General features: G+C 38.6%; 1 protein-coding gene across 2 annotated transcripts in view; it reads right to left on the reverse strand.

Moving 5' to 3' along the window:
• The window catches only part of pou6f2 (POU class 6 homeobox 2), a 91,307-nt gene that overhangs the window by 62,929 nt on the left and 11,255 nt on the right, over positions 1-17,123 (reverse strand). For both annotated transcript variants that reach the window (XM_023325984.1, XM_014468610.2), the window contains exons 3-4: positions 8,412-8,509; positions 1,394-1,613 (exon numbers count right to left, since the gene is read on the reverse strand). In XM_023325984.1, the coding sequence (XP_023181752.1) occupies positions 1,394-1,613; positions 8,412-8,509 (318 nt within the window). The remainder of the gene's footprint in view (positions 1-1,393; positions 1,614-8,411; positions 8,510-17,123) is intronic.

Here is a 17,123-nt window from a genome sequence, read left to right on the forward strand (position 1 = left end):
TTGTCTGACAGAGGTGCTGTGCCAGCAGGCCTCATTCAGCGGAGCTGTGATGAACTCAGACAGGGGAGAGTGAAGGAGCGCCTCATGGCCAGGGGGCCCCGGACACAGTCAAGACATTTAGCTTCACCCGTGACTTGTGTCACTTTCTCTCCACGGAGGTCCCTTCAATGCATCCCCTTCAGATAGGAGGACGTGCGAACAGGCGGTCTGTCAGTCCACTCGCTTAAAAAAAAGATCTGCCACAAAGGCATTTCTCCACAAAAATTTTCTTCCCTCCATCTCTTCTGGCTGAAGAATTTCATCGGGACGCTGGGTTCAGAATCTCTTCTGGTTTGCTCCTCGCTGACAGAGAGGCGTTTGTTATGGAGTTCTGACACCCCGACGATGTGTTTGTCGATCAGTTCATCAGATCGCCAAAGCCTCTGGGTCGTCCCTCGTGGACAAGAGCGAAGATGTGTTGACGTGCGAGTCAGACTAGCCTGCTGGGCCCATTATCGTCCATTGCTGATGGATACATTGAAGGGCTTGTTGGGTAGATGCAGGTTTATTAAAAGCTCTGCCCACAGCGATGGCTGTTGTTATTTATGCATGTTTGTGTCCATTAGGCTTCTCGCTCCACATTTCCTCACTAAGGGCATCTGCCCATCCATTTCCCCACATGATAGCAGCATTCCCTGCACTTTGTGCTGCACTGGCATTATTGTAATCGGCATCCTAAAAACACACCAGTTTACAATTTTTTACATTAGTGCTGCTCCTCTCATCTAAGATTCATGAGTGACAGTTTCCCCAGCCATCCCTCAATCTAATGGTATAAAAGAGACAATGTTTTAAACATTAAAATGAAAACCATTTACAACTATGATCAAAAGAGAACACTCGGGCATTAAAGTTTAAAATGTAAGGATAAGTACAGCCATGTGGATGGACAGATGAGGTGGAAAAAAGATAAAAAAGTGAAGTAGGGTGCACTCTTATGCACAGGAAAGAGGCATAAAGTGCTTCTGCACTGCACTGCAAAACGCTGACCTGTAATTAATATGGTTATACCTTGAGGCAATTTCAGGATGGCTGCTTTTTGGGATACAAATCCATCAAGTTTCTTACCTGCTCAGGACCACTGAAAAGCATTGTGTAAAAAAAAGTTCCCATGTCAGAAAATAAACACACAAGTCTTAGTCAAAACAGTTATTTGTTGTGTCTGTTGCTACTTTTTTTAATGTCTGTGCTCGCTGAATCTTCATGTAGAATAAAAAAAAAAGCATTTGTCAGTTTTGCAGCCATGAAGAAAATTGATTTTCAACTCCAGTGTTTTTTATTTCTGACCCCATCTACTGGCTGAGTTGTTGTCGATGCCCCCCCTTTCCTACCTCCCCCTCGCACCGTCTCTCACCTTGCAGGTTCTGGAGGGGGAGCGTCATGATTCCCCCTGCAGCGGCAGCAGCCACCAGGCTCTGGATGTTGGCCGTGGGCAGGGAAAGCACCAGGCCCTGCTGTCCGCCGAGGTGTCCACCTGCGTTGAAAGGGATGAGGATGGGCTGGTTCATGCCTGGCGCCGCCCCGGACATCACGCCACCCACTGCGTTGGCCAGTTGCTGGGCCACCAGGAGAGACTGGAGAAAGCCACACGGACATACAGACATTCACCATAATTCGCCAGATGAACAAAAACAGGTGGCATTTCTTTTAAACGTATACATATACTGTATGTGTTGCAAGTCATTTTATCTCAGGCAGACATTTAAAAAGTGTGCGTTTTGGTAAGTTACTTCTCAAATCTCTGTTTTTCCCAAAGTTTTGACCTGTCGACATTGATTTACAAAGCTCAAATCAATAAAACACAGAAACGTTGCTATGATATGTTTAACCCTCTTATCTGCTGAAGACCACTCTCGTTTTCAAAGTAGCAGACATGTTTTTGGCAAAAAATACAGATTCCTTTAAAAAAATACAACACACTCTTAAACCTTGTGTGCTGATCCCGTTAATAACACCTCCTGAAAATAGCTAACTTAGAGTGCTCTTTGCAACGTAACAGTATCCACACTGCAGTGTGTTTAGGTATGGTGTGTTATCAGAAAAGATCAAAATTTTGAGTTCTCTGGTCATTTTTGTTATGTGAACATAATAAAAATTGTATCCTCATTTCTCGTTTAAAACAAACCCCACACTTCTCATTTTTTCACTCAAAGGTCCAAAATGTTTTACGTTATGTATCAAATGTTTGATTTTACGAAGGGAATACGGCTCTTTATTTGTCCTTGAGAATATATAGGTACAACTATAAATAAGTATTGTGTTACAATTTAGTCTAAAACAATACATCACGTTGCGTCAAAACCTAATTTTGCATATTTTGGGGTATTTTGGTTCCTGAGTTACCTATAATATTGAAAAATGAAAACACATCATATACTTAAACATTTATTTCAACAATCCATGAATGAATGACATCAGATTCAATTAAAAATGATTTTATATAAATTTGCAAAAGCATTGAACAGTTTCTTTGCCCATCAGCTCTGGTACATACCTGTAAATTTTCCTGTTTTTGACCAGGAAACCAAATTTTACCCCCGTTTCCCGCCACGCTCCCATTTCAGTATTTTCCTGTAAATTCATTCTTAGTGCTGATAATTATGATTAAGTGAAAATTTAGCTGTATAAAAATCATGTGCAACAAAGAGTGGTGCACAGAAAATGGACATTTAATCTTAGCATCTGTGTTTCTGACTCATTTTGTGAGAAATTACCTTAATTCTGACTTCAAAATGCTGAACTGAGACAAATAAAGAATCTGTTACTTGATCTGGGTGAATGTGTTTAGATGGATGCACATGTCAGCAGACGAATAATGTGAAATGCTGTTTCAGAACAGAACTCCATCTTTGTAAGAAGGCTGAGCATTTATCTTTTATAAAGACTCAGAGAAAATCATTTTTCCCTCTGAACAAATCAGTGGCAAAATAGAATAACGTGCTTGAAACAGGCAGAGGTTTTGAAAGAAGCAGCAACACTTTGCTCTTTTGCAGAGGGTTACAACATATCAGTCTTCTGTCCTCTTGGAGTTGTTCATTTATGCAAGTTAAAGTGGAATTGTTGCCGGAATACTCGTGTTTTCAACAAAATAAACATCTCTTTATTATGTTTTTCACAGCAGAAACTCACTTGAAACATGTCCTCCAAACCAACAGGTTTCCATTCACACATATTAGGACTTTAAACTAGTGGTTAAAATCTGCAGAACTACACAGGCATGACATATTTAAGTCAATCCGATGCAACCTTTTTGAAATTATGTCAGCATTTGTGCATGTCAAATGGATTTGTACAAGCAACGTGAGGCAGGAGATATTGCAAAGTTCAACAAAACTCCCAGCGTAAACACAGAATAGAATTGTTTGGAATAAAATAATAAAAGCATTATGTCAGCTTGTATTGCATTCAAGGTAAAGTAGGCTACCTAAGACATTGCAGGACACGCCTGGTTGCAGCGTGCACACTAAAGTTCACAAGCCTTTAACTCCAATTGTCAGCTATCTGCTTTGTTTTGCATGGCGTGTCTGCAGCCTGTGCAGGAAGCAGAGCAGGCTGGCTGGTGAGAAGAACCCACTTTGCTCTTAGGACTGGTGCTCCCAGGAGACAGGCACGTCACAGTGATAACCTTGCATGTTTCAGAGTGCTTGCACCTACTCTATGTGATCGCAAACAGATCTCAGGCCGCAGAAACAAATGAAAACTTGTTTGCGATACGGAGCTGTTAAAAAAGGGAGTTGAGCGCTGCTGACAGGATTGTTCGCAAACACTGTAAAGTATTCCTCCTCCTCAACGTTTGCTTTGAAATACAACAGCAGTGCATAACAAATGACAATACGAAGCATCTGAGAGCATACATAATGGCATTTGTCATTAACTTTAAAAAATGAATTAATAATTCGGGCGCTCAAAGAATCCTCAAAGGGACGGAAACAGATGATGCGTTTGTTGGCGGCGAGTGACACATTTGTAATCTCGCTTTTTTTTGTGACTAAATTTAATCTCAAATAGACGCTGCACCCAATCAAAGGGGATCCTCAACCATTTCATCTGTGAATCAAACAAAATGAGATTGGCCAGCTTGACAGTAAAGACAGCCACAGATGGAAGGGAATAACATTAAAAGACAATTCGACAATTATGAGATGCAGCGCTGATTTATTTATCATTACAGACAGCTTTGGAGAAGCCGGCAGCTGCCAACAGAAAGCGCAGCAGAAATCTCTGATGTTTAGGTGATCACGAGGTGAAGCGACTGCTAATGCACTCATCAAGATGTGACACAAGAACAAATTGAGTCAAAACAGAATTATTTCAATTTGAACCCTCACTAATACAAACAATTTATACTCATTAAACTTAGTCACATTACTATGTTTCATTCAGAAACATCAATTTATATGTTTATTTATACTAAAATCTGAAAACTTTGGCTTCTGTTTGTATTCAGCTGTCTTGAGTCAATTCTTTATAGCAACAGATATTTTGCTGTATGTCCTTATCAGTTCTCTGAATTTGGAGACAGAAATTTTAGCTCATTTTTCTGAACAAAATAGCTCAAACTGACTGGATGGAAAACATCTGGTTCTTGACTTTGCTAAACCATTCCACTACATCTTTTAGGGCGCATTCATATCAGCTCTGTTTAGTCGGCTTTAATTAAAATCTAGATCTTTGCATAGAAAGTCCAGTTTGTTTGGGGAGTTGTGATTGGGCAGTCGAACTCTGACGCAGACAGTCCTCCACAATCCTGCAAGAATAAGCAGTTGTAGACGATGGATGGATCCATTGATTAGCTTCATCACAGAGTGCCTTCTCACATAGGTTTGAGTCCTCTGTATGTCTTGTCACAAATTATCTTTTAATAACAGAAAATGAGCTGCAAATCTCCAATGTTGTGGTGCATTATCATAGATATCCACTATTTTGTGATTGTCTATTCCATAAAACTTCCACAAAATACAATGAAGTTTGTAGTTGTAATGTAACAAGATGTAGAAAGTTCTGTCTCTCAGTTTGCTCATTGGCTGAAGAACCCAAAGGATCACTTATCCAGACATAGAAGCAGTCCACCTTCTGGCTTATGGCCTTAAAACTCTCTGCTGTCCTCTCTGTAGGTGTTGCTGGAAAGCGGCTGCACAACGCTTGACACACCTGACAGCTAAGTGTTGAGAAGTGGTCTCCTAGGGGTCACACGGACACACAGGCTGGGTTAGCATTGAGCTCTGGAAGAGGAAGCAGCCCCACTCTGGACGGGATGTTCTACCCTGCCTTTTGGCTCATCAGGGGAGAATAGGCCCCTCCATCTGCTTGCCAGCTCTGGCACTGAGAAATTGCCCATAATCACACAGATAGCAGACTTTTGTCATCCTGACTGCAATTGGGAAACAGAAAGAAGGTAGATTCATGTTGGGTAAACTACCATCAGATAATGGTTGTTCGAACAATATCCGGCTCTGGGGCGAGAATCTATCACAACATATTGATCCTGGAGCAGGAGAATTGGGTATGGCATGCGGAGCGCTTTTGTTTCTGAAAAGTGTTAGCTTCACAGACTGTACTGACAGCATTAATATATTAGATGGTGACTGTTGAGAGCCGCCTGCTGAGGCTCAGACTGTAACTGCTGCTTGCTTCTGCTGCTCTGCCTCTTCTGTTTTTTCTTATCTATATCCAAAGCAGCATCTTTGACCAAATTCATGTAATCAAAAAAGAGCTCTAAGCACTTTTTTTTTAACTTAAAGATATAATTAGCTCTTTGAGTTGGAATTTCTTAACATTTAAAAATCCCTGGCTAGACTGAGAAGCTCTGATGTTTTCCTGTGTTTTCTCTTTTTCTGTCCTGATGAGAACTGACTCTCATTGAGCATAATATGAGAGCATTGAGAATCTACTTCTTAAACAGTATGAAGAAAACATGAGATGCTTTTTGAGTGTGTGTTGACTGGTGACATGGAGCAACACTAACGAGATAGATGTTCATTAAACATCGCTAGGGCACCAGGCCAATAAATCCAATCATAAAGGACAATGCCTGATTGAGCCATTAACAAGGCTGCAGGCTCGGGCTCTTTGCTCTCTGCTTGTTGTGACAGAGCCTGTATTGTCAGCTTGTTAGCGCCGCAGCTCAATTACATTTGAAGATGATGTATGATGACTAAATATTTTAACAGTTCACAACGTAGCATTCAGTGAGGGTGTTTATGTGTTTCACACACAACATGAACGGAAAGAGAACACGTGAAAGAAACCTGGTAGAAATTTCACCCATTCAATCTGCAAGTTTTCTCTTAAGGTGGCTCTGAAAAGTGCAGTTCGCAATCAAGCTAACTTTGCTATAAAGTCTTAAAAGGGATCTACTTTGTACTTCCATTTTGGTTGCTATTGCTTCTAAAAACAACCCAAGCACTTACAATACAAATACAAAACAATCCAATAAGTTCATGTTTTTTGTTGTTTGGAAAATGAGCTGTTTTAAAAATGTTCTGAATGTAACGTCACAAATCAGCAGGCACCGCAAAACTCACCCTGTCTCTTAGCAACCCCAGCTGACTTCCAGGACATTTGGTCAGCTGGCTTTAATGCTATGCAATGCCTGCTGGAAAAGACAAGTGTTGTGCTGTTGACTTACCATTCTGAAACCATTCTTGTTGGTTGTGCAGGAGGCTCCACTTCTGCTTTTCAAAGATGTATGATTGTATAATTGCGTATCTTTTACAGCCATGTTTATGTGCAAAGGTAAATCGTGAGCAAGGGGGCATGGCCAGCAGCAGGTTATTTGGATTTAAAGTGTCTAGACGCCCTAAAACATCTCATCCTGTAAGGAGCTCAAAACAGGAAGACCTCAGCAGACTAAAATGTCATTAAATAAGAATGATTTTGTTAAAAAAAATGTAATGACCATGTTTTGTACAGCCCATTGGCCTGTCCTAACCTGTCCCAATAAACATAATAGGAGGGGATGACGATATTTGTCTGTTTTTCAGGAGATGAACTCGTCTCTTCAGGTCCAGTGAAAGGAAGTCTTAATGCTGCAGCACACCAGGATATGGTGGATAATTTCATGTTTCTAACTTCGGGGGAATAGTCATGGATAAGCCATGGATGAACTTGATTGGCCTTCAAAGAGTCCTCATCTAGACTCTGTATAATGTACTAAAGCAGACTGGGAGCCAGACTTTGGCATCCAACATTACTCTGTGCAAATACTTTTGGCAATATACAATCATAGTAGTATTGGCTTGAATCTGATTGGTAATCCAGAATTGATGTACGCCCCGGACCATCACCGGACAACATAGAGGCACATGTGACAATTAACCAAGCACAAAATCATACCTAAGGGCAATTTAGAGACGCCAACTAACAGTCGTGTTTTTGGTTTCTGGGAGGAAGTCAGAGAACCCAGAGGGAGCCTGCAGCACATGCATAGGGAGAACATGCAAATTCCATGCAGAGAGACCTGAGGAAGGGATTCAAACCAAGAACCTTCTTTCTGTAAATTAACAGAGCTACCAACTGCTCCACCATGCAGTCCAATGAAAATAATTTTGAATCTAGATATGACTGGGATAGCAATAATTTTGGGTTTAACTTTATGCAGATGTGATGATCTGGTGACTGAAACCCAATTTGTAATAATTACTGAAATGTTATGTACAGACATATTAATAAAATTAGATTATGTAATAAAAGGGATTCAGACGAAGCATCTTCTTGCTTCTTGATTTTAACATAAATTTAAAAAACATATATATACAGTATATATATATATATATATATATATATTTTATTTAAGTTAAATGGTTTTCATTTACAACAAGAGGTGGGCATTTACCATATTGTTTATAATTTTTCAGAAAAAATTTCTCACCATAATAAGAATTTCAATTTATCATTGTTTCCATAAATTTCAATTACTGTTGTTAAATAAAAAAGAAAACTGATTATTGGAAATGTTATTTTTATCATTTTCATCACTATTCATTTCACAAGAGCATTAATAAATAACAGTAAATTAAAAAATATAATTAAATGCAGTTACTGTGTGCAGCTTGGTGATATAACTCTCTTTTCTTTTCTTTTCTGCGTCCTGAATACGCCGCTTTGCAACAACATTATTTGTGTTTAACTCGCCACAAATGCAGTTAACTAAAAAAGAACAAAGTTTTTTATAATTTGTATCATCATTACAATAGTACCACAAAATATCACAATAACATTTTAAGTTCCTATAGCTCATCCTTATTTACAACACTAAAAAAATGACAAAAAAAAACAACCCAAAACACATTTTTATCTTTAACAGCACCAATTTAATTAAATGATTCTTAGATGATTCTCATCTGTTGACTTGTCTAAATTCTCCAGCTCACCTGTGGGCCCATTGGGTATCCTGGATGAGACTGGCCCAGATGACTCTGCTCAGACGGACTGCTGCTGGCGTCAGACTGAACTGATCCGTCACGAACTCCTGAAAGGGAGACAGAGAGAGAGAGCAGCATAGAAAAAGCACAAATTAGAGCGTACATAAAAATTCAACCTGTGATCAACACAGACTTTGTAAGCAGATAAACACATAGCACATAGCAAGCTGTGATATTACAGCGCTGAGTAGAGCGGGCAGCAGGGAAGGGGGTGAGGAGGGGAGGAATTTGTATTTAAGTGCTTTATCAATAACCACTGTAGCACTGAATAAATTACCAACCAGCAGAGAGACTCATTGATGGTGGATGATGCATACTGGCGGGTCCCCGATGGCCTAGATTACCGCAGAGAGATAGAGCTTCACCACAAACGCTGGGGCCATATTATTCAGCCATTTACATCGCTGAGTATCACTCATCTAAACCCACTCCCCCCACCGCTCCCCCTCTGCTCTGAGCCTGCAGCTATGAGACACAATTAGACCTGTTTGCTATGAGGGCAGAGTGGAGCTGAGCAGACAGGGACATGATAATAAGCTTGCTGATGGCTGCAGGGAAAATAAAGGCCACAGATGATTGGTTATCATAGCAATCTCTATCTCACATAATCTCTCAGCAGTGCATCCAGCGTGGGCTGCTCTAAAAGGTCTGAGAGGCTGATTTGACCCTTAAACTTCTACCTACATGATATCAGCGTCACATGATACCTCACTGTACTGTAGACACACAGGCTTTAGGAGGAGTGTTTCCATCACAATGTAAGGGAATTTGGTGGTTGATAACTGATTTATGCTAGATGAGGGATTTCATGTTAAATACATTGGAACTCTGAAAATAAGACCTAATTTCATCTTCTTGTGAACGGGGTTCAATCTGGTAAAACAAACACGGACATCCTCTGACAAAATAAAAAAACTCAAGACTTAGCAAAGGCTCAGAGCTAGCAAATTTATGAGTTAGGAGAAAACGTTCCAGTATGTCTTTTCCAGCGCAGAGTTGAGTGGAAGTACAGGAATACATGTACTTCCACATCTACATCTATAACTACTTAAAAGTTATATGTAGAAAAATGGAGAAGTAAGCAAATAAGAGCAAGTCACGCCTGCGAACGTTTGAGCATTTAATCAGAAGAAGCGGGGAGAGAGTTTATTGAAGGTTTTGTCTGCCAATTCAGATATTCCTTAGTAGTGCAAACAGAGGGCTGCAGGGACATGACACCTAAACACAGAAACACTGACATATTTACGTCAATTAAGATTTCTGAGACAGTTTTTTTTTAAATAGAAATAATCATTATGGAAGTCCCAGTTGCACAAGGGTTTATTGTTTCCAAGTTTCTTTGTGAGACATATTTTGGTGTCGAGTTCAACTCTAAAACATTTCTATAAAGACAGTTTTCTTTTATAAAACATGAAAAACATAAAATTCTTTGTTTTGCACATAATATTTGACAGAAAAATGCTTATAAAATCATTCAATTTTCTGCTGAACTCTTATATTTTCTCACAAAAATCACTTCTGGAAAAAAAATTACTTATCCCATTATTCTAGGAAGATGACATTTTGTGAAACCTGAATAACATTGAAGGTGGGTCTATTTGGCTATTGATTTGTTGAATTTTTTCCATTCACTCTATAATTACACATTTTTGGGTTAATAAATTTGGTTAGAATGAAAAAAGTGGACTTCAGAAAAATAACTGCAAAAGTGGAATTTTGGAAAACCTAAAACTCAGGAAAATGATACAACGCATTTCCTAGAGCCGTACTTGTATATTCAGATTTAAATTTATTTTCTTTATAAACAATAACCATGATATTTTGTCAAAAATTGAATGCCCCCATGCCCTAATTTTGTGGGATGTTTGAAAACCTGTTATATAATGGTTAATGAAGAACATAATTTAAAGTAAAACTTTTGGTTGTTCTCTATAAAAAGCATTCTTTCACTCTTTGGATTGTAATTTGCGACCCTTGAATTCCTATCATTTATAACTGTAAAGCATATTCACAGGAAGAGTGACAACAGTCTTAATCCAAAAGCAAAAAGATGATCATTGTGCAAAACTTTGATGTGTGTCAGTACACTACAAGACTACTGTCCAGAATTAAACATATTTACAGAAAAAAGTCACATAAACATGTATAAACGCATTTAATATCCATAAAACTTTAAGCCACACAAAGATGGCAGTGAATTTTAAAAAATCTTATTACATTTCAACTGTAGGATCAAGTAAAAGGAAAATCACAACTTTAAAAGAAGAGCAAATTAATGTTCGTTGTGTCTTTTCTTTCTTTCTTTTTTTACAGGCCATCCAGTGGTTTCAAGCTCTTCACAAAAAACTTTCTTTTCAAGAGTCCAGCCGACAAGATCTTATTGCATGTCAAATATATTTATATGGTACATCTTAAGCCCCCCTTCCGCCAACTAAAATCATTTCATCTTTGCATAAAATCCAAATAATTGGTGAATGATGTGACCTACCAAATGAACCTTACGCATTTGATGGCTGATGTGAAAGCCCAAGGGGGAAGCCTGGTTTTTCTAGCTGGTTTCTACCTCTGGCTTGATGGCCCTGCTTCTCGATAAAGGTCCGCATCCTCCCGCTTATCAGCCTCGCAACGCTGCTGCTGTTTTGACAAGCCAGTCTCTTTTCACCAATTATTTCACCCATTACAGATAACTTTGTGCCTGCATGGCTCCACCCAGCGCACTCAGTATCTGGAATTAGGATCAATGTGAACATATCAGACTTTAAATCAAGTAAAAGATAGAAAACATTTTTTTGAAAATGTTTTTTTGTTGCATTTAAATGTTTCAGTTAAATGTTTATCGAATCAGACAAAGATAACCTAAGTAAATACAAAATTCAATTTTCATTTATTTATTCAGACCAACCTCGGTCAACACGAAAATATATTTGCCTTTGTAGTTATATAAAAAATAACTGCAATTAACCATATTTATTGGTTTATTTTAATTACAGGTTTATAAAATATGATGATCTTAAGACAATAAAAAATGGATGAGAAACAAAGTGACTGGCATCCATCAGTGTGGAAAGGGTCTCAAAGCCTTTGTGACTCTACCAAATCACATTGAAAACCATTATCCACAAAGAGAGGAAACCTGAAGGGTGCTGACCTTTCCTTGGAGTTGTTGGTCTAAATTACTCCAGGAGCGTTTCGACAACTCATCCTGGAAGTCACAAAAGAACACAGAGCAACATCTATAGCACCACACACCATTGAGGTCAGTATTTATGATTCAATACTTATGTCTGGTTCACACAGAAAGATAATTATGATCATTTTTGACCCAATTTTTCCCTTCCGACGTTCCGATTATTAGGATGGCTCTAAAGATAATCTTGATTTTCCTGATGTGTGTGGTATGTTAAGAGTGATCTAGTCTGCTTGAAAGGACATTGGTTATGCTTCTAATAAACATGTTGGATTGCCAGCATGTGGGGTATTACCAAGGACAAGTGAGCACAAAAATTAGCATGCAGGCTGTTTAATGTAAAGTGTAGCATCAAAAGGTGAGATGATGAAAAAATCTGAAATACAAAACATGAAACATCTGACATGTCGCATCGGAGACGACTTCATATAGTTTTTCTGTTAAAAATAGTTCACAAACTGTCCTTGTTAATTCAGGCTATTTCTGCCAGTATTAAAATTTGTTCTGTCACATTTAGATGTGATAGAAAAAGCAAAAACAGGAAAAGTGTGTAATGGGGCAAATACCATTTCACAGAAATGTTACTGTACTTTGAAAAGTAAATTAATTTCAGCCAAAACCAAAAAGCTAAAATGCGATGCTATGAGAGTGGATTTTATTACGTTTTCTAAGATTTTATTTATCCCTCCCTTATTTTTTTTGTACTGTAAATCAACTTTCAGATTATATTAAAATCGCTTAAATATGCAGCCGCCACACTGTGATAAAAACAGAAAACCAAACAGCCCTACTGAGTGACTTTAAAGGAGGAGAGTTATCAGATTACCATCATAGCAAAATCAATTAGCCAAATGAGGAAATTCAGCTTATGATAAAAGAACATGACAAAATAAAATGATCAATAAGCTCCAAACAGTAAGGCTGATGACTTTCGTTAAGATATTGCTCATTAATAATGTATTTTATCTGATAAGCAGAGCGGGAGACCTACCGAATAACGATTGCTTGATGCCTTTCATCACATCATCTCACAATAACTTAGAAGGCTTCATCTCTTCACAAATATCTGTAACGTTAACATGTTTATCACAGGAGACAAAAATCGATAATAAATAAATACTCATGCACAGATTCCCTCATAGGATTTGTGTAATTTCTTTAATAGCTGACTGCAGAAACACCCAGGGAGTCGGTCTTCAATTCCTCTTTTATCACTAGAATCTTTGTGCATGTTAAGCTTTTCATTTCTTAAAAAGTAACCGCATGAATGATTCTTTAATGGATTTCTAGATGGAGATTAATGTTGCGCTCAAAAGGTGCTTAAAAGCATATTTCTTGATCAAACCTTTGCTTAAAAGAAATTCCTTTGAATCTGTGATTGTACACAGGTCAAACTGTGGATAAAATGGAATGAATGGACATATTGATGTGAGGGGATATGAAAGAAGAGGCCAAAAGATAGTAAAAACGGGAAACACATTCAAGCAGAACATTCAACACGTTATTTTTTTACTTCCTGCGCAGGTTTTGATTAAACACCTCAAGTGCTCCTAAATAGAAGGTTTGCATTAAAGATTTGAAGACCATTTAGCCTAAAAATATACGTTCTGGCCTTGACTAGTCAAAAACGATCGTTCTCTTGCTGTCAATCTAAACTCCCGCTGACAGCGACATGACATTTCCATCGAAAATACTCCTTTATGTAAGGGATCTAATTATATTTATTGCAGAGCACGGGGTCCAATTTGATGTGACTTATGTCACTGAAATATTGCCAATATCCACCACCAAATAAATTCGCTTGCATTGATCACCAAAGTGGCCACTGGAGAGTGACTTTCAATGCAGCGTAGGGCAGAAGGCCTCTGCGATCTGTGTGTGTGTGTTTATATGAAAAGGGGGGTGCAAAGAGCTATATTTATTTGACTTCATTCGGCCTGTATTAATGCAGGGTGCCCCAAGGACTGCAGCACAAAACAATTAGCCTGGATTTCATAAAGCAATCAGCATGCCACCTCGACTAATGCAGCGGCTCGTACATTGACAGTCTGTATGAAATGGTGTTATTGAAAGCTTTGTGTTCACGTTAGCTTTCGCCTCGGTGCATTTATGAATCAATTTTAGCCCATAAAAGAAGCTTTAACACTTAAGCTATTTTAGTGGAAATGCATTATGTAAGTTGTCAAATGTATGAGAGAGAGCCCTGGTAACGATTTGAGCTATTCACACTGAACAGCCGGCCCCCATTTTTATAATGGGCCTTTTGAAAATGTCTAGCTGAGTGCATGAGTTTGCTATTAAGATGCTGTCGGTCATTTTTTTCCCCCTCTCTCTCTTCTGTCTCTCTCTTTTGAAATGTAATCCATAAAACTAATGCTAAAATTTCAAAAGGATTAAAGAATCAAATTTAATTACACTACTAATTGTTTGCTGAGTGAAATAATTACAGGTTAACACTAAGCAAAAACGGGCCACATAAAATTATGATTTCAACATTAAAAGTCCAAGGTGCTGTTGATTTAGAGAAATTTCAGATAAACACAACCATTAATAGAGAACAGTACAAAAAACGAGAGAAAATATCTGGTGAGCAGCAGTTTCTGAACACAATACATGTTAAATCCTAAAGCAGATGGGCTACAGCAGCAGAAGACCAAACCAGGTGCCACTGACAGCTGTTAAGTACAAGAAACTGAAGCTACAATTTTTATAGATTCACCAAAATTAGACAAATCAACTTTGAAAAAAAATTTAATGCATTAATAGGTCATGGTGGCGATGGTGGTATCGTTTGGGGGATATTTTCTTAACACATTTTAGACCCAATAATACCAATGCTTGATCATTTAAACTATTCTAGAAAATTTTGAAGAAAAAATACCTTTTTTTAAAATCTGTTTCAATTTTAGGAAAGTCAAAACTTTCATGATGACTTAATTTAAGACGTCATGGTGTTCTCCATCCTAAAGCATTCTGCAGTGGGTAAAAAACCCAACACTTGCTTGAGTCTGCCCTTCAAAGTGTTAAAAGTTTCATAATGTTTTATACTTTTTTAAGGTATTATCGGATCTAGCGCCCTTTATTTGAGAGTGTCTAGACAGTAAAGTGAGTAATGAGAGAGGGGGAAGACATGCGGCAAAGGTCATCAGGCCGGGACTTGAACCAGTGACGGCCGCAACAAGGACTAAGGCCTCCATATGTGGGTTGTGCTTCATCCCTGTGCCACCACATCACTCCTAAAGTCTGATAAAGTTTTGGAGTAATATTACATGAAGCAGCAATGTTTGGGTGACTCTGTGTACTCAAATTTTGTAAGCTTTTGAATACTGTGCACATCTCTTTGATAACTCTGGAGGTGAGCACCTTTGTCATCACTTGTTTTGCATCCCAGCCGCAGAAGGAACACCTGGAGCAGCGGCACGACAAAGGCAAATTTGCACTTTGCAATCATGAGTATTATATTTCAAAGGCCATCTGTGCACAATCTTTATATAAAAGTGGATCTCCACTGCTGATCCCCACACATGATACAGATTTAACTGACCGAGATGCTAAAGCTCACATCAAGCATAGGAATCACAATAATTAAGTGAGTGTGAAGGGGATCTGTCCCCCTTATTTAACATATTATTGTCCCCCGCACCCACAGTTTGAATAAAATATAGCTTTCCCCAACATTCCTTCTATTGTTTCACACAAAAATTCATTCAATGTGACTCATACTGCTAAGTCAACCAGGTTTTTCTGGCGTCTTTGCTGGCAAAATAAAATATTCCAAAAACTAAGTTAAAATGAGAACATTATGTTGAAAATTTTGGGGTCAAAATGTGGCTTAATTGTAGTTAATATCAACATTGCAGAATTCAATATTGCATCTTTTCGCTATTGACCCTTTGCAGATGATGTCATGCTCTTCAGAAAGCGTTAACCCCTATAAAGCATGTCAAACTGTTGATATTTAGTTGATTCCACAGTAGCAATTGTCAAACATGGCTGCGCATAGACTGCACAAACAAGCCAGGATACAAACAAAACTAGTCATTTTATTTCATATTTTTTGATGAGGAAAGAAGACAACGATAAATAGCTGAAGCAATCATAAGGACTGGCAGAACTCGGTGCATTTGCGGGCTGGCACCAAACATTTTTTACAACATAAGAAGATCAACAATCATGTACTTCATTTGTAAGGATGAGTAGTAAGATGCTGTATAATATTGCATTTTGGAGATGGTGCATGTTTAATGATACGCAAGCATGGAGAAAATGCCCCATCATCATGTAACCTACCATGTGCGAATAAAACAGGTCTTTTTTACGATTTTAAGTTGCATAAAATGAAAGAGTAAATTCAGGCAAAGTCAATTTGATCAAGTCAACAAACACGTCAGGAGGGAGAAAATATGGCTCAGTTTCTAAGCTAGATATTTACAACTGTTGTCTGTGAACCTCAACCAGGTGTGTTACATCCACAGACAAATTATCTCGACTTGATCAGGTAGAAGCCACAGCTATATTGAAAAAACAATCACAGTCACTGTTAAATGTTCCCTTTCCTCACTTCAGATATCCGTCATTGTGCTAAAACATGACATAGTTGCAAAGCATCAATATTTTGTTGTAACATTAAGTAAAATATGACCACTATAAAAGTGTAAAATTGTGAATTGGGTTCAGCTCTGGATCGCGGTCTGCTGTTTGGGCACTCTGGTTCTGACCGTTTATGTTTGACAGGTATCATTGAGCCGCTGAAGCGTAAAGGAAGCCCTCCGATGGAGTACAACCACACCACACACAAAGTGTAATTCCATCAATACACCACAACCTAGTGTCCCAGAATGTTGAAAAATTGATTTTACTAATACCATTTGGAAAAAAAAAATATTTGGCATTACAGAGAACTGAGAAAGACGAGCCATGTCTAACCATGTCTCCCAGGCAAACCACAACCTACTGTTACACACAAGCAGAAGAAAGTATGAAGTGCAAGCTTTAAAGTGATTTACTTAACTCCTTGTAGAATGCAAGAGAGCCCAAATCACCTGTGATTTAGCTCGGTTTCATTACCCCCACCAAAGCCCTTAACAATAACACAGAGCATAATCTGCTGCCAATAACTCCAGGTGCTCTTAGTCAGATGGCTCCCTGTGGACCTAAGTAATACTCTGTTTAGAGGCTGAGGTGGAGAGGCTGCTTGGGATAGGTCAATAGTGATTCTGGGGATAGAAAATCACCAGAGACCGACTTTTGAGCGTTTGCCCGTAACACTATTACCTACATTAGCGCTACTGCTGGTGCTAGGAGAGCTGTCATTTCCTTAATTAAGAGTGCAACGCAGGGCCAAGAGGGAGAGGAGGCCACAGCGATCTCCCACCGGCCTTCGACATTAAAACCTGATTCTTCACCGCGCAAGGGCGTAGACATTACAGGGGGAGGAAAAAGCTATCTCATTCATTATTCTGGCTCAAAGTGGA

The sequence above is a fragment of the Xiphophorus maculatus genome, chromosome 21 (assembly GCF_002775205.1).
Source record: "Xiphophorus maculatus strain JP 163 A chromosome 21, X_maculatus-5.0-male, whole genome shotgun sequence".
Classification (NCBI taxonomy): Eukaryota; Metazoa; Chordata; class Actinopteri; order Cyprinodontiformes; family Poeciliidae; genus Xiphophorus; species Xiphophorus maculatus.